This window comes from Clarias gariepinus, chromosome 9 (assembly GCF_024256425.1).
Source record: "Clarias gariepinus isolate MV-2021 ecotype Netherlands chromosome 9, CGAR_prim_01v2, whole genome shotgun sequence".
Taxonomy (NCBI): domain Eukaryota; kingdom Metazoa; phylum Chordata; class Actinopteri; order Siluriformes; family Clariidae; genus Clarias; species Clarias gariepinus.
This window is the reverse complement of record NC_071108.1, coordinates 15,874,156-15,892,351: the sequence shown is the minus strand read 5'-3', so window position 1 is coordinate 15,892,351 and position 18,196 is coordinate 15,874,156. Positions and strand designations below refer to the sequence as shown.

Genomic DNA, 18,196 nt, shown 5'->3' with positions numbered 1-18,196 from the left:
GTGGCAGCGATTTCAATCCATTTCACTAACCAATGAGAGGAGTTGTGGGAGGAACGTTGCGTCGATGTCATTAATTTACCTACAACCAATGAGAATCTATGTTTAAGTTAGATTCAGCCCCGCCCCGATCTGCAGTCTGCGGACAGGGACTTCTGACACCTGCTGTGTGGAACGTGAGTTAATATTGTACACTAGAGGGGAGTGTGGGGCTACAACTGTCTCGCTAAACCTGACGAAGAAGAGAAGCAAAACTGTACAAAGTAACACATCGGATTAAAGTTAAAGCTCTGAACACGTCTTACTAATATACCTCACGAATGCTGAATAGAAATGGATTAACACAGAGCTAGACATTTAAGAAGGCAGAATCTTCGGAGTGTATGTCTTATAATGAACTCGTTATTGCAGCGTTTTGGTGGCCGCTCCCGCCTGCTGGTCCAGTGTTTACTCGCAGGAGGAGCACACAGCGCTCAGCACGCGCTCCTCAAACAGCGAGCGGCAGACTCACACTCCCCGCTACCTGCTTTACTGGAGGCCTTATGTCAGGATGAAGCGTGTGTGGATGACGACACTCATGCACTCACTACGTAAGTAAGCGTTTACTTCTGACAGCATGAGGTTTGAGTTCCGAACAGTAAAAAAAAAAAAAAACATTTATATTAATGATTAATGACTATACGAGGTGGAATTAAAAAACGTTGTGACTAGTTTTGTAGCACGCCTACAGGTGGCAGCACAAGGCTGCACACACAGACACAGGGAGCACCGACCTTCATAAGTCAGTGTGCCAAAAGACATCGTCCTGTTTACACCGGGAGCTGTGCAACTAGTGCTATTCTGACCATGTGCGTTATCATTTCCTCATGGACAGCACAAAGAGCGAACGTGAAATTCTGCATATCTTGGCAACAGAGCAAGTTTGCAGCCATGCTGCAGTGAGTCGTTCAAGGTGATTTGAGTGGCACACCTGCTTAAAGAGTGGAAGAACATCACTGGAAGACAACGAGAGATTGTGGAAGACCTTCTAACCTTCGTTAGAGAACAATTCGCAACATTGCTACAGTACCATTGTTGGTGTGTTATACGGAACATGGTGTGATTTGAACTTGTGTCGTGTTGTTGCCTAGTTCGTCCCCAGGCTGCTGACCCAGGAGCAGAATGAGCATCATGTCAAAGTCTGCCAAGAACTCTGTCTGTGTGCCGTGAATAAGAAACATTACCGGCAATGAAACTTGGGTGTATGGGTACGACCCTGAGAGGCTATCAGCTCTGCGACTGAAAAAAAGACGAGGCAGCTCGACTAAATGCGGCGACATTGCGCAGCGACGTGCACTGAGAATTTGTCCCCTGGGGCAGACCCTTAAAACATTTTGATGTCCCCTGATTATACTCTGTGTTTCTAGTTGGTTTAAGGGAAAAGTAGCTAAAGTTGCCAGAAATCACTTGATGACATCACAGCATATTCCTTTAAGCAGTATGATAATTACATGTTCAAATTGTAAAACATAAAGAATAGAGATTTTCTGAGCATCATGTGTTTATACAACTGAGCAGAAAGTTATTTGTGTTGCTTGTAGTTTATCACTTACTGTATGACTGTCGAGCAAGTGGTACATGACTTTATGTGGATGCATAAGTACTAGGGTTGCCTACAGGCTTGTAAAATATGGAATAGTCCTGTAATTGGAAACTAAAAGACCTGTTCTGTTGTGTATAAACCAATACTGGACATTCTTTGTTCCGTATTTTTGAGAATCAAAGTAAAATCTATGAGAGACAAATATAACATGATGCAACATAACAAATACAACATCTATTAAGACAGGGTGATATGTATGAGGTATTGTAGAAACAACCAGTCAGTGGATAGAATGAAACTGCTTCTCTCTCTCTCAGCCTGTCGGAATAAAATTCTTTGTGACTTTTATGTTGCAGTAAACCACTGGTCTGCCTATTTCCCACTACGTTCAAGCGAGACCTGCTGTGTTTTCTGCATCTTCATCCCACCTTACCACGAGAGCATGTACTGGCACTGCTCCACTGCCTGTCACAGGACACTGATGAAGATCCATGGGTTTGTGCCTTAATCAGTCAGCTTTATAAAGACATTGAGGATAAGGATTTAAAAAAAGTGACACTCCTAACACGAGAATGTGAACTGAGCCTGAAAGACCTCTGTAATCGGTTCAAAGGTTCTCAGGAAAAAGGGGGGTGGGACGTATGTCTGAATGAACATCAGACTGATAAATTGTCCACAGAGTATCAGACAGATACAAGTCAAAAGAAGAGGAAGAGTGAAACCACAGACCTTCACATGGATGGAGAGATGGATGAACCGAATAGCAAAAGGAGTAAGACTGACCTTGCAGCCCAAGTTGACACTGAAGACGGACTGGCTGTGGGTCAGGAGGACCTGGATGTAATGCAGCTTGATAAAGAACTGGAAGTAGATTCTTCAGTAAAACCTCCAGCACCAGAAGAAGATTGCTCAAGTGTCTTACCAGATCATATAAAGGTGAAATGGAAATGGGCAAAAATTATTAAGGCATGTTGAAAACATGATACTACCAGTCAAGGGTTTGGGCATAAATCTGTTTTCTTTTTCCATTATTTTCTGTTTTCTATTTTTAAATAATAAGAAAACACATGAAATTATGAAGTTACTGCAAAGCGTAATGAGCAAATCAAAAATATTTCCTATTTTAGATTTACAACTGCATCCTTTTGAGACTTTTCTCAAGGACATACCCTGCCAAAATTTATGGAGTATTGACCATCACACCTATATGTGGATCTTCCACAAAAGTTGAAGCCTCACATTTATGTAGAATGTGTTTTGAACACTGTAGCATTACAATTAAAGCGATAAAGTTTTAAAGTTATAAGCAATACTGTGTACACACTTTTGTCCATGAAGGAGTTGTTTCTTGAAAACAATTTTTTTTAAATTACTTTTCAAAATAGTATTTTGATAAACATGGACAATATAGTAAAAGAGTCGGTGTGTTTAAACTCTAAATTCTATACAAGAGCCTCTTGTGCAGGGGAATAATGAAGGTTTACTGTGTTGGATCAGCATGTCACTCTTTTCACTTACACAACACAGTTTAAGTGTGTGTCTTGTCTCTACTCCTGTTTGTGGTTTTCATGAACAGGCACAGAATGTTAGCTGAGCTGTCCAGTATGGGGGACTGGAAATATTATCTCTATTGTTTATAGATTATTGGTGAAAGAAAGTATTTGATTATTATATGGGTCAGGTAATTGACATAATTTTGTGTTATTCTGAACTGTAATGCAGCGTGAGCAGCCGTTTGAAAAGATGCACTTGGCTAGCATCACGTGTCTTGTTAGCAATTGAGTAAGCACCTGTTAGACTTTACCCTACACAGTTAGAAGCTGGTGTATATGGTACGACAAACTGGCTTGGCAGGTGACCATCCTGGTAAGATAAATAAGGGAGATCCAAAAGGGGTAAGGCAGATTCTATTTATCACAATTCTATTTTTAATTCCTGTTATTTTATATTTTAATAAATGTCTCAGTTTAAAGTTTTTCCCAGCGCCACATCTTCAGTTAAACTCTGCAACATCTGGCCATCCCCCAGGAGTAGCTGGAATCTGTAGACAGGGATAGAGAAGAAGCCAGGGTTGAACTTTATAACCAGTTGCCACTGCAAGCCTCAACAGAAAAAAGTACAAGGAAAAGGAATGAAACTTTTGTCTGCTTGTGAAAATGGTTACGGCCAAAACACACTATTCGTGGTGATTTAATTGTTTTTATAATATACATATAATAAAAAAAATTGTGTGCCAAAGAAGCCACTTCTGAAGTTTATGCAATATGTAAGTGACCAATCTTGCTTCCCTAACAAATTTGTCAGCGTTATACTGTCTCGTTTCAAACAGTAATAATAAACATTTTAAATGCAAATTATTAATATTTTTTATTATTTTAGTATTGATACTAAAGTTGGTGTAAGCTTTCAGAAGCATATACTGTAGCCTGTAAAAATTGTTGCTTAAATTAAGAATTTTTCTGCCAAAAAAAATCTGTGGTTCTCCATGTCAAATTCATGTTGCAATTTTTTAATAGATTGGCATTTAAGAATAAAACACTTTTCATGTAAAATCTTAATTGGCCAAGTTTCTTTCAAATGACAATTAAGATTATTAAAAGATTTGAATTCTAAAAGGTTACGGACACTACACATAGGTGAGACACTTTTTATCATCAATACCACGTTTTGAATCCAGCAAGTTAGCATTATATATACTGGTATAAATGTAAAATAATGCCTTGGTTTACACAGTAAATGTAGACAATTCTCTTGTGAAGTGTTGTCAAAAGATACACTAGTAGCTTTACTTATGACATGTTTGAAAACAATAATATTAAGTCATACAGATTTCTGACTATAATTCCAAACTTAGTATTAACATAGCTATGTTTACTTAAATACTATCATACAAGCATATCGTGTTACTGTAAGTAATTAATGTACTGTATGTAATGTACTGTAAGTAATTAACATTTTCTGGATTTTATTTTCTAGGCAGCTGTTCCTTTGATAAAAGAATTGTTGGACTCTGGAATGGAGGTATTAAAGATTCCTCTCTACGGTCAAATATTACCATTTAGTGATTCCAACATGGCAATTGTTTAAATTTTTTTCCTGCAGTGGGATGAGAGCTCTGTGACCACACTTAAAGTGCTGAACGAATGTGATTCAAATCAGGTATGGGCTATTAGATGTGCTGGACATGCACAACACATAGAAACTGTTTAGAAACTGTCTTCTCCATCGGTTTTGGTTGATTAAATCACTGGTAATGTATGTGCCATTGAATAGTGATTACATTGCAGTTATGTGTTTGTGCAGCTGGAGGTGTTTTGTGCAATGCTGTGTTTGCCTGAAGCAGCTGAGCAGAGTTTACCACATTTCTGCAGCAGCATGCTGGCTTTGTCTCCAGATCTCAGCCACTCCACTACCTCAGTTATCATCAAGAACCTTTTACTCAGCAAGGTGTGCATTTTACACACATCATATACACACTGAGCCTCATTTATCATGCATTTAGTAAAGATGTGCATAAATTTGGGACATAGCAGATCAATCATTTATCAGTCATTTATCACTTATACTGATGCTTATGCACTTATTCTGGCTGGAATTAAACTCTTCCTGAGCCCATCCCGCTTAACTGAATGTTACTTAACTTATAAATTTATGTTCTTACTTATTTCCATATGTAATATTTCTTAAATTAATTCCATTATTAATGTGAAATGCCTGGGCTTTACATAAGTTTTATTAAATTTGTGTGTGACTAAAAATACAGAACCTGGACAGCATAAATAGTGTGAAAAAATGCAGTTTATCATTCTAATCATCGTTATCATCGATTTATCTGATTTAAAGCCTCGTATATGTAAATTAACACACATTTGCAAGTACGCAAGTAGAATATGAAAATTGTGATTTTCATGAATAGCAATTTTTTTTGTGTAAAAAGCTCCTACAGACAATTTACAAACATCGGTTTATATTCAGCTTGACAAATGAGATCTTTTGTTTTAAAATCTTTACTAAAAAAAATAATTACCCATTTTTGGACAATGCTTGCTTTGGACTTGGTTTGAACTTCCAAATATGATAACAATAAGAGCAAGATATGTGTAATATGTACTGTATCACATACATGCATGAAAAATTATACTAAATATAGAATGAAGGCATGTCCATACATATTTTCCAAAATAGGTGGCCTATTCAGTGCTTGGTTAGACAGGAAGTCAATTCCCATAATTACTTTGTTTACTTTAAGATTTTGAATAGCTGTTTGTACAAGTGGTATCCATGGTGATTATTTGAGCAACTTGGAGGTAGAAACAAATCTACTTTTGAAATAGATCACACCACAGCTTTTAGATCATTACTGTGTATAATTTTACCCTATTATAATTATACCAGCAAATTTCTCTTAAATTATGTATTAATTTTATGTTAAAAGAAAACAGTCAGTGCCAGATGCACAAAACGTTTTTACCATCCCAATCTGTTCTTACCAATGTGAGCTGAATAATGTAAGCTCAAATGGGATTTATCAGAGGTGTATATTCCAACAGCATGAAATTAGCATGGGGAATGCCCCTAAACAACATGTAAGGGCAGCTGTTGTGCCATGTGCAAATCGTGCACAGGGATTTGAGAGATCACGGCAATAGCGAAATCAAATTGATTTGAAATTAACAAAGTAAATGTGGTGTCATGCCAGTAATGTTGGAAACCATCAGGACCATCAAGGTTAAATTTTTTTCTCATCAGAGAATAAAACTTTCTTCCACCTTTGAATGTCCCATGTTTGGTGCTCTCTTGCAAGTCCAAACAAGCAGTTCTGTGGCGTGCAACGAGACGAGGTCTTTGAAGACGTTTTATGTTTTTAAAGCTCTTCAGTCTCAGACGCCGTCTGATGGTTATGGGGCTGCAGTCAGCACCAGTGACGGCCTTAATTTGGGTCGAGGATTGTCCAGTGTCTTGACGGACAGCCAATTGGATCCTCCAGCTCAGTACTGGTAAAACTTTTTTGGGTCTTCCACCTAACTTTTTGTTCCATAACCCTCAGGATCATTTAAGAAATTCCAATTGACTGTCTTACTGCGTCCCACCTCAGCAGCAATGGCGCGCTGTGAGAGACCCTGCTTATGCAGTTCAACAACCTGGCCACGTTTAAAAAGGGAGAGTTTTTTTGCCTTTGCCATCAGAATGTGTGACTACCTGACAGAAAATGATAATGAATCCACATCTTTGCACAGATTTGGCCTTTTAAAGGCATGTGGTCCTAAAATTTAGATCAGCTGTAAAACAGTCTGGCTAAATGCTCAAAAAAAAAAAAATTCTACCTGAAACCTTGTAAAGATCTAACCATGCAAAATTGCCATTTTTCAAGTGGTCTTAAACTTTTGATCGGGACTGTATAATTTATATAATTATGTTTAGTGCTTGTGGCAATCCAGAACAGCTCAGCAGCCATCCATGCATCTCATCAAATCTGTACGATGGTTAAAAACATGCTCTCCGCCTAAATCCTGGATGACCTAAAATCTAACAGCAATCTAAAGCTATTTAGAAGCAGAACACTTGCTACATTCAAGGGTTTTTATTAACTTAATTTGTATTAATTGACCATTAGTATCTCTTTAGCCCATGAATTAAATGATACACCCATTATATCATACCATTACTTAAATTTAATTATACTGTATGACACATTTTTATGGTTCTCAGTCTTAAAACCACAAGCAGAATTTCCTGTTTCCTCAACCACTCGTAAGACAAGAGCAAAAATAAGATCGGTGAATCTCACAAATAAATCATACAAACAAAATGTAATAAAAATGTATATATGATCAAAACAAGAAAACATTTTTATACAGTACATCTCCTCTTGCATGAGGCCAAGAGAGCTTTTGTATTGAATAATAGGATGTTTGTGATTTGCTTAGATAGAACACATCACCTTTGTGAAGGTAAACTGAAAATCAATTTACCATCCAAGAATGAATAGAAAATTTATCTTGTACATTAAAATTGATGATAAAATGCTATGTCATTGTAGTGGTTTTCTTTATTTAAGACCATGATGCATACCTCATCAGTAATACTGTGAATGTGAATGTATTTAAATACTAAGCGATTTACACAGATCATATGATTATATTCTGTATAATGAGGATTAAGCTGCTTAAGAGTTTTTAAATGACAGATGTTTTAACTGTGCCCTGGTAATGTGCTGTCCACTTGAGATCGGATGACCCAAAGTGAATGTCACTCCAGCTGTAATGTAACTGATTACTAGGGATAATAGGGATAATGTCAGTACCACATGTTAAAAAATCTCTTGATAATCTGTGCTCTCTCTCTCTCCCTCAGGTTCTTTCCCTCACTGAGTCACCCTCCCGCTGTCTAGTCACTGCTGTAACGTCTCTGTGCAGTCGTTACCCGAGGCCAACCTGTCAGGCTCTAATAGAACCGCTCCTAAAAGAAGGACAAACGGGTTTGTAGAAAAGGATATTTAATTTATTCCAAAAACATATAATGATGGCACAGTGCCAAGGTTGCAGTTTGAATCTTGACTCCCATCTGTGTGTGGAGTTTGCATGTTCACCATGCTTGGTGGTTTTTCTCCAGGTAATCTGGTTTCTCTCACAGTTCAAAAAACATGCTTTGTTTCCTGATTGGTGTTTCCAAATTGCTCCACAGTGTATAGTGAAAGTATTTATGTATGTATGTGTTTATGCTTGAAGTTGCAAGAAGGTTAAGGTCCTCAGCAGAGTACCTTTGCCTTACCATAATGACAGATGGCATGAAGTCATGTGCAGTTGTAGCCATCCATTGTTCATGCTAATGGACCGAACGGATTGATGGATGGAAATCCACAAATTTATGATGTTTTTTTGTTATCACGGTTTTGTCTCACAGGCAGTGCCCAGGCAGAACTGCTCTCTCGGCTGGTGAAAGACTTCCTCGAACCCCATCACAGGCTTCTTGTATTTCAGTGAGTCAAGGATGTTAACAGGTTTCATAAGACATTTACTTTTGATGATTGCATAACATTTCATATAGGCTCATATAACATAACAAGGTACCTCGTTCTAGGATGACACTTAGAGCTTCCTGGAATGAGGGTGTGTTGTCAGTCATCCATGACTTGCTGGATTCAAAGGTACGCTATATTTATTTTCTTTTGGAACAATTTCAATGTGAAGCACATTAAATATGTTTATATTTATTTGTTATTTTGGAACTCAAATCATATCATATTAAAAATCACATGTTAATTATATATCAATCACTATAACATTAAGAGGATTAATCTTAAAAAACACCTAGGTATGCAGTAGGGTCTTATTGTTCCCTTGGGAGTGGGCCCCTGGGAGTATTCTTGGATTTGGGCTGTGGTTCCTTGGGTGCTGTGGGTTGCGGAATGGAGTCTTTGTGAATCAGTCGTCGTTATCAAGCACATTGCATAAGTGCTCAATCAGATTGGGATCTCTTGAGTTTGGTGGCTTGGTGGGTAGCATTGGGCTTTTTACCTGGTGGGCCCCATGCATGGCAAGCTGTTTACTTAACAGTTTAATAATTATTGCCAGTGTTGGGTGTACTTGGATTACTTTTTTGATATAACGAGTAATCTAACGTGTTAGGTCCGCCATTTAAGTACTCAGTTATTTAGTTATATCTTCAAAAATGTTATCCGTTGTTTAGACAATTTATATAATCAGTGAGCCAGCAGTGATTCCATTCGTGTTTGTGTGTGTCTGTGGGTGTAAAAGTCATTCTACAAGCCCCGCCCCTAATAACCCACCCTCTCTCTGTTATTCCTGCTGTTAATTAACAGATTATGGGCCAAACTTCACTAATTGATGATGGTAGAATAGTTATAAAGGTCTTAACTAAAACAACATGCATAAGGAATCTCAAAGGACTTTTCATTTTCTGCAATGGAAACGTACTTTAACTAGTTACTTTTATCAGAAAGTAACGCTGTAATGTAACTGATTACTTTTTAATGACAGTCATTTTGTAATGTAATTATTTACTTTAAAAAGTAACATCCCCAACACTGATTATTGCTAATGTGATACTGTAATGGTTGTTTAGGATATATGCATACAGATTATAAAGGATAGGGATATGCCAATATTCAGGTTGGATTTTTCTACTTTAAATCCACTACCATGGTACCACTGCCGGTATTGGATTCCTCTCCGTGCTTGGTGGGTTTCCACGGGTACTCTGATTTCCTCCCACAGTCCAAAAACAATCAGGTCAGGCTAATTGGCATTCTCAAATTGCCACATTTCATAATGGCACTGTGGTTCCCAAATTTTTATTCGGAGCACTTTGGTTCCCTCCTACGGTTCAAAAACATGCAGGTTAGGCTAATTGCCATTCCAAAGTTGCCCATAGTATGTGAATGATAATTAGGCATCAAGTTGGCAACTTGACCCCCTTAAGTAAAATTAATAAATATCTCCATGGTTATATTTCCTGATGTGCTGGATAGTGAACACATGGACAGACCAAAATACCCCACCCCCACCCCCCCAAAAAAAACTGCACGCTCTCTATGGCCAATGCCTCCCTACCAGCCACTCTTTTTGGATACTATTTTATGATTGGTTAGTGTCTTTTATTTTCTGCCTAGTACTTTCAATTTTTAATATTTGTTTAATCCAACTTTGATACTTCTCATTTTCTCAAGATTGAGCTGAATGAAGAGATTTTTTCTCTCTTCATTAATCAACTGAGCAGTCAGTCTCCACACTTCACCAAGTCTATGAAGTTTGCCAAAATGATGCTGACTGTCCTAACAAAGTTCCAGTCTCATGTGAGTCAAATAAAAATGAAGCGATTTACTTTAAACTAAAAATGTGGTGTTCTAAACTGAAAATGTGGTGTCAGGTTTTGCTGTTTTTAATGTCATATACCAACATATTTTAATTACTGTGTTTGTTCTTTATGTTAAACAAATGTTGCTGTGTATTTTTGCTTCCATTTATTTAAATAAAAATTATGAGAAATGGTGACATGAATGATTACTCAGTAATTAGTTTTTTTTTTTGAGAAATATTACTTTGTACCATGAATGATTACTCAGTTATTACAATTTTTTTTTTTTGAGAAATATTACTTTGTACAATTATAAATTATGACATTAATGTTTCTCTGCTTCTGCTGTTTTTTTTTTCTTTTAGGTGAATGCTGCATATCAGCACACACTGTCTTGCTGTATTTCATTTAATGAGACATTCCTGAAGAAGTCCCTCCAAGCAGCTTTAAAGCGCATTTGCCATTAATTGTACTTTTGTATAGTTTTATGTCTAATTTAATATTTAATTTGTAATTTGTAATTTGTTTAATATGTAATTTTTACAATATAGCCATACTTCATAATGACACTGTGGTGTGAATATTTAGCTACATCTAAACGTCTGTTTATTTCAAGTGATAAAGTAATTGAAATAATTTATACATTATAAAAATGTCTCTTTGCAAACCATTTGTGGGGTGTGACATTTATTAAAAAAAAAAAACACTTAAAAAAGGTTCTAATGCAAGTGCGGGAGGACTGTGAGCACTGGGAATCCGTAAAAGAATGATTGCATGGACCTTATAAGGGAAGAAGTATGAGAATGGTCAGATGATTTTAAAAACCTCTTTCTGTACACTATATATCTGATGAAAACCATTTAACCATCTCTTTGTCAATAAAGACCATCCTGTGTTCAAAGATTACAACTGTTTTGAAAAGCCACTTTTGTGTTTATATGCTTGGTCATTACAATGTATCCAAATAGAGTGGCTGGTTTGGAGGCATTGGCCAAAGTATGCGTGCAGTTTAAAGTTTTTTTTTTATTTTTTTTGGTATTTTGGTCAGTCCATGTGTTCACTATCCAGCACATCAGGAGATATCGCCATGGAGATTTTCATATTCATTTTGCTTAAGGGGGTTGATGCCCAATTATCATTCACATACTATGGGCAACTTGGGAATGGCAATTAGCCTAATCTGCTTGTTTTTGGACTGTAGGAGGAGACCAAAGTGCCCGAAAAAAAATTTGGGGAACCACAGTGCCATTATGAAGTGTGGCAATTTAAAAATGCCAATTAGCCTAACCTGCAAGTTTTTTGGACTGTGTGAGGAAATCGGAGTACCAGTGGAAACCCACCAAGCACGGAGAAACCATGCACAGACCTAAGGCAGGAATCAAACCCCGACCCAATTTGTCACAAACGTGCTAACCACTAAGCCACTATAGCCATTAGTTCAGTATAAGGTCAAGTGAAAAGGGTTAATAATATGCAAACTATTTAAAGATGAGATGGGCTGTTCTACCAATGAGTTATGTACCATATGGGTACCTACATTATAAATATACTGCATGGTAATGTAGGTCAATCAATCACCTTTAGTAACTGCCTTATCTTGGTCATGGTTGTGGGGATCTGGAGCCTGATCACCAGTCTTCTGTAAGGGCCTCATTCATGTTAAAGGATCATTTGTTTTAGCTAATCCACCTACTAGTGTACTTTAAAGAGGTGAATGGCAAGTGGAGAATCCCACATGGACAAGGTGAGAGGATGCAATTAAACTTTTAAAAGGCAATAAAATAAGCTTAAGATTAAATGTAGTGTTCTGCCATTTTGTGTTGCCTTATCTTAAATGCTACTGTAGCAAGAATTGATACTTTGTATTATTAAGTTGCATTTCATTATCAAAAATGCTATAAGGTGTAAATGTAATATAACTTTAAGTGGAGCATGTTTTTATACTTCATTATGCCATATTATTGTTAAAATTAGGGGTAGCGTATTCTGAAGGGCAATTATCCCCATCAAATTATACTCCCAGTACATATTCATATTCATTCACAAGCCTTTTGTTCTCTGCATGCGCCAAACCATTAAGTAGCAAATAATAATAATAATAATAATGAAAATATAAATAAATAAAATGGCAAGTAGTATGGATTGGCAGAAGACCAGACCGTGGAGTAGTGAGGTGACAAACATAACCACTGCATCCTTATGCCACCTTTGTAGCTTTGCTCCATAATAGCACTGAGCTATTATGTCTGAAGTTAATTATGTGAAAATTTATTAATTATTTAAAATTTAAAATAAGGCATTTATTTATTTAAATGAAAAAAGCTAATTAAAAATGTAACTTTAAAAATTACTTTATGACTTGATTAAACTTTGTAAAACTTGATTATAAGATATTATGTGTGAATAATTTTTGTGTTACTTATATGTTAAAATGTGCTCTGTCTATGAAATACAGTATTCATTAAATAGTGTATTCAAGCGATTAAAAAGTGTTATTTTTTACACTTAATTTAAAGAATACCTATGTGGTAAAAGCTGTACATTTACAACAAATATGATTTCTTAAATTGATTTAATATAAGTATTTTAAAAAATGCTCAATTATTAACTATTAATTAATTATTAATATCAATTATTAACGGTAAAAAATGCACATATGAATAATCTGTACAATACATTATATATATATATATATATATATATATATATATATATATATATATGTATATAAATGACCTTATTTGGACAACAAATATGGACGCTTCGGCAGCCCCTTTTTGAACGTCGGACGCTTTTATTAATCGTCACTTCCTGCGCTTCTTCCTTTTTCGAGTTCCTGTGTGGCAGGGGAAGACGAGCTAAAATGAGGTAGAGTAAGAATTGTGTTAAAATTGGTTTAATTTGGGTTTCTTTACTTTTCAAACGTTAAAGTTTAGGCTGAATAATGGTATTCTGATGATTTTTGTTGTTTGTACCGATAAAAAGGTTTTAGTTAATTGTCAAAATTCGGTTTTTAGGATAAGCTTGTGGCGAACTACCGGCTTATCGTAACCCTGATGCTGAGCTCAGAATCTTAATCCAGTGAAATCTGGTTACTATCCGACCATCAACGAATACAATATAGGATAGTTTTGCATTACATACTTTAAACAATTATTTTGTTTTTATATTGATTTGCGGAGAATTACGTTTAACATTATTTAAGCATGATTAGCATGCACTGGTCTGATGAAGTAGTTTAGCAGTCACCAATGACAAAACAACCAAATAGTTTTCCCCCCTGCGGTACAAGATGTAGATTTTTGACGTGAGAGATTTGTTTTAATTCCAGCAAGGTCTCAAGAGATACGTTGTACGAAGCTGTTCGGGAGGTCCAGGCTGGCTCCATTTCTAAAAGGAGAAAGTAAGAATCTGATGGTTATACTTTTGGTACTATTCAACTAGCTTGTTGCTATATGCTAACGTTGTTGGCATGTTTTGAAATATATGTTTTTAATGCATCATTGCTTAAATATAATAATAAAAAAACATTTATAAATGCAATAAATATAATTTGTAAGAGTTTATGCTTTTTACATGAATATTAACCAGCCTTACTGGTTCAGGTTCCTGGAAACCGTGGAGCTGCAGATCAGCTTGAAGAACTATGATCCCCAGAAGGACAAGCGTTTCTCAGGCACTGTCAGGTTCGGACCTTTACTGTTTCACCCAACCTTGTCTCAGCCTGCACCTTACCCTGCCTGAGCGCTTTAATAAGTTGTAGAACACATTTGTGTACATTTTTAAAGCCATGCTCATCCTTTAAGTTGAGCTAAAATACTTAGGCAGGCTTAGTGGTAGGCTAGGAGAAGAGCCCTGGGTAGTCTGCCTACACCCCAGGGGTTGTTAAAGCAGACGGACCCCTACCCTGGGTCTTAAAATATGAGGGGAGGCTGTTGGGTTGGGCACTTTGTGCTTTCATCCCTAAGCCAACAATTTAATTATGACTGTGCTTTCGGACCCTACACCAGACAGCATGGTATGGGTAAGGCTCCAGTTCTAAATCACCTGGCTCGTGAGTATTTGCTGCTCTTTGTGGTATCAGTGGGTTTGTGACTTTGTCCTTAACAGGCTGAAGACCACTCCACGTCCCAAGTTCTCAGTGTGTGTACTCGGTGACCAGCAGCATTGCGATGAAGCCAAGGCTGCTGAAATCCCACACATGGACATTGAGGCACTCAAAAAGCTCAACAAGAACAAGAAGCTTGTCAAGAAACTGGGTACATTTTCTAATTATATATTTAAGTAGTTTAAATAAATGGTTAAGTTCAGTGCCTTTTTTTTTTTGGCCACACATTAGCATTTATTGACCTCCTTGGGTGTGCAATGTCTTAAGATATTTGTCCATTTGTAAAGTTTGTGTTTACGAGCATTTTTTTTTACTTTCTCAGCTCATGTGGTTGGGCCCATTTTATGTATTGTTCTGTATTGTGATTTTCCATGATTGGTTAAGTGCAACAGCACAGCCACATTTAACTTCACAAATTTCTCTGAATTTGATCTTTGATGTTAAAGACATGGGTGTGTAACAGATGTCTTGTCCTGCACTATCATTTAATTGAATGGTCAGTGTCCTGCTGATGCCTGGTGTTACTGCTTCAGCACACCTGAGATTTTAGAAGCTTAAGAAAGATGTAGATTTCATGGTTAGAGTAATTATACCTGGCCTGTACTCCACAGCAAAGAAATATGATGCCTTCCTGGCCTCCGAGTCCCTGATTAAGCAGATCCCTCGTATTCTGGGTCCTGGCCTGAACAAAGCCGGAAAGTTCCCATCTCTTCTCACCCACAATGAGAACCTGAACACCAAGGTGGATGAGGTCAAATCCACAATCAAATTCCAGATGAAAAAGGTACACTATTTGTAAAAATATTAAATGTAGTGTTATTAAAATGTGAACTAATTGATGTGAGTATACTAACAGTTTTGTAACTTGACTCTAGGTGCTGTGTCTGGCTGTGGCAGTGGGACATGTAAGGATGACTGAGGATGAGCTGGTCTATAACATTCATCTCTCTGTTAACTTCTTGGTGTCTCTGCTGAAGAAGAACTGGCAGAATGTCAGAGCTCTTTACATCAAGAGCACTATGGGAAAGCCACAGCGTCTCTATTAGAGTTTCTGTCCTGTACCTTTCTATAATAAATGTGGAGTAAATCCAAGAACTTTTTTTTGTATTTTGTCTTGATTTGTTGCACTGTGGAGTCATGGTTTTGTAACTATTAGCATCGCTTGGGGAGGGAAACTGCAGCGTACAGTAAAAAAAAAAAAAAAAACCTGGGGGAGGAAGAAAATCATCTCTCAGATGGGAGCTGGCTCATGGAGGTCACTCGAGAACTTGTGAAACAGGCAGTCCTATTCGGTTTTATTTCACTGTAAAATGTGGTGTAAACACATGTTTTTCATGATTTTGCTTTAGACATGTACAGTAGTCATCTTTCCAATTAACCATTCGAACCAAAAGAACTTGTTTATGTAGCATCAAAATATTAGCATTTATCAAGCTTATAAGTTTATGCTTATAGTACCTGGTACACATGTCAAGTGTGCTTCAGTCATTCATTTATTCAGATTCTAGCTTGATATGCCAAGCAACACAAAGGTTGAGCTAGATTAGCGCTATTGCAAAACTAAACTAGCAGAAAATGTTAACTCATGCCTGTGCATATTGGACTGCAGCTCCTCACCTTCAGTGGGGCCTTGCTTTGCCATCAGAATATCTGCATAATTTTCACAACATGCACAATAATTAACTATGTACAGTTGTGGCCAAAAGTTTTGAGAATTACATAAATATTGGAAATTGAAAAAGTTGTTGCTTAAGTTTTTATAATAGCAATTTGCATATACTCCAGAATGTTATGTAGAGTGATCAGATGAATTGCATAGTCCTTCTTTGCCGTGAAAATTAACTCAATCCCAAAAAAACCTTTCGTTTCATTGCTGTCATTAAAGGATCTGCTGTAATCATTTCAGGAATCGTCTTGTTAACTCTTGAGAATGTTGACGAGCACAAGGCTGGAGATCATCATGTCAGGCTGATTGGGTTAGAATGGCAGACTTGACATGTTAATAGGAGGGTGATGCTTGAAATCATTGTTCTTCTATTGCTAACCATGGTGATCTGCAAAGAAATGCGTGCAGCCATCATTGCGTTGCATAAGAATGGCTTCACAGGCAAGGATATTGTGGCTACTAAGATTGCACCTAAATCAACAATTTATAGGATCATCAAGAACTTCAAGCAAAGAGGTTCAATTCTAGTTAAGAAGGCTTCAGGGCGTCCAATAAAGTCCAGCAAGCGCCAGGATCGTCTCCTAAAGAGAATTCAGCTGCGGGATCGGAGTGCCACCAGTGTAGAGCTTGCTCAGGAATGGCAGCAGGCAGGTGTGAGCGCATCTGCAGGCACAGTGAGGCGAAGACTTTTGGAAGATGGCCTGGTGTCAAAAAGGGCAGCAAAGAAGCCACTTCTCTCCAATAAAAACCCATCAGGGACAGATTGATCTTCTGCAGAAAGTATGGAGTATGGACTGCTAAGGACTGGGGCAAAGTCCTATTCTTCGATGAAGCCTCTTTCCGATTGTTTGGGGCATCTGGAAAAAGGCTTGTGCGGAGAAGAAAAGGCGAGCGCTTCCATCAGTCCTGTATCATGCCAACAGTAAAGCATTCTGAGACCATTCATGTGTGGTGTTGCTTCTCATCCAAGGGAGTGGGCTTACTCACAATTTTGCCCAAAAACACAGCCATGAATAAAGAATGGTACCAAAACACCCTCCAACAGCAACTTCTTCACCAAACTGTTGTTAAATTGTTGGAAGAACAATGCATTTTCCAGCACGATGGAGCACCGTGCCATAAGGCAAAAGTGATAACTAAGTGGCTTGGGGACCAAAACGTTGAAATTTTGGGTCCATGGCCTGGGAAACTCACCAGATCTTAATCCCATTGAGAACTTGTGGTCAATCCTCAAGAGGCGGGTGGACAAACAAAAACCCACTAATTCTGACAAACTCCAAGAAGTGATTATGAAAGAATGGGTTGCTATCAGTCAGGATTTGGCCCAGAAGTTGATTGAGAGCATGCCCAGTCGAATTGCAGAGGTCCTGAAAAAGAAGGGCCAACACTGCAAATACTGACTCTTTGCATAAATGTCATGTAATTGTCAATAAAAGCCTTTGAAACATATGAAGTGCTGGTAATTATATTTCAGTACATTACAGAAACAACTGAAACAAAGATCTAAAAGCAATTTAGCAGCAAACTTTGTGAAACTTTTAAAACTTTGTGAAGCAAACTTTTAAACCAATATTTGTGTCATTCTCATAGCTTTTGGCCATGACTATACACTTCCAGGAAACTCACTGTCCACTATATTAGGGACATGTTGGGAAAAATCAGCTAAATGCTAGTTGAGCACAGTTTATTTTTACATCAAACATAAGAATTGGGGTAAATGTGATCTCTGTGACTTTAATCATGCCATGGGTGTTGGTTCTAGATAGGCTGTGTAGTTAAAAACCTGCAGATCGCAGATTTTCACACATTGTTTACACAATGGCATCAAAAATGAGCAACACTGGTTGGAAACACTTTGTTTATAAGAGCTGCCTGGAAGTATACAGAAACTCATATAATCACACATAATCTAAGAGTGCCTATTGGAGTTTCTATAGTCTTCCTCCCAGCTCAGATCAGTCTGGTCATTCTGCTTCAGTCTCTCATTAATATGGTGTTTTAGGCTGCATACCCTTCCTCACATGAT

General features: G+C 37.3%; 2 protein-coding genes across 2 annotated transcripts; both read left to right on the top strand.

Moving 5' to 3' along the window:
- The first annotated feature begins 240 nt into the window (after positions 1–240).
- On the top strand, positions 241–11,319 carry fance (FA complementation group E). The gene is made up of 10 exons (XM_053503299.1): positions 241–587; positions 1,936–2,515; positions 4,556–4,600; positions 4,682–4,738; positions 4,883–5,026; positions 7,934–8,057; positions 8,483–8,558; positions 8,660–8,726; positions 10,269–10,394; positions 10,762–11,319. The coding sequence occupies exons 1-10, from the start codon at positions 391–393 to the stop codon at positions 10,861–10,863; spliced, it is 1,518 nt and encodes a 505-aa protein (XP_053359274.1). The 5' UTR covers positions 241–390; the 3' UTR covers positions 10,864–11,319.
- Positions 11,320–13,195: 1,876 nt separating this feature from the next.
- rpl10a (ribosomal protein L10a) lies at positions 13,196–15,599 on the top strand. Its single transcript, XM_053503132.1, has 6 exons — positions 13,196–13,264; positions 13,728–13,799; positions 14,002–14,082; positions 14,507–14,655; positions 15,116–15,288; positions 15,380–15,599. Exons 1-6 carry the CDS (start codon positions 13,260–13,262, stop codon positions 15,548–15,550), a joined length of 651 nt encoding a protein of 216 aa, XP_053359107.1. The 5' UTR covers positions 13,196–13,259; the 3' UTR covers positions 15,551–15,599.
- The last annotated feature ends 2,597 nt before the right edge of the window (positions 15,600–18,196 follow it).

Coding starts and splice junctions, on each gene's coding strand:
- fance (XM_053503299.1), top strand. CDS start 391: ATGAACTCGTTATTGCAGCGTTTTGGTGGCCGCTCCCGCCTGCTGGTC. Junction 5,027..7,933: donor AGAACCTTTTACTCAGCAAG/GTGTGCATTTTA, acceptor TCTCTCCCTCAG/GTTCTTTCCCTCACTGAGTC. Junction 8,559..8,659: donor CACAGGCTTCTTGTATTTCA/GTGAGTCAAGGA, acceptor ACCTCGTTCTAG/GATGACACTTAGAGCTTCCT.
- rpl10a (XM_053503132.1), top strand. Junction 14,083..14,506: donor CGTTTCTCAGGCACTGTCAG/GTTCGGACCTTT, acceptor TGTCCTTAACAG/GCTGAAGACCACTCCACGTC. Junction 14,656..15,115: donor GAAGCTTGTCAAGAAACTGG/GTACATTTTCTA, acceptor TGTACTCCACAG/CAAAGAAATATGATGCCTTC.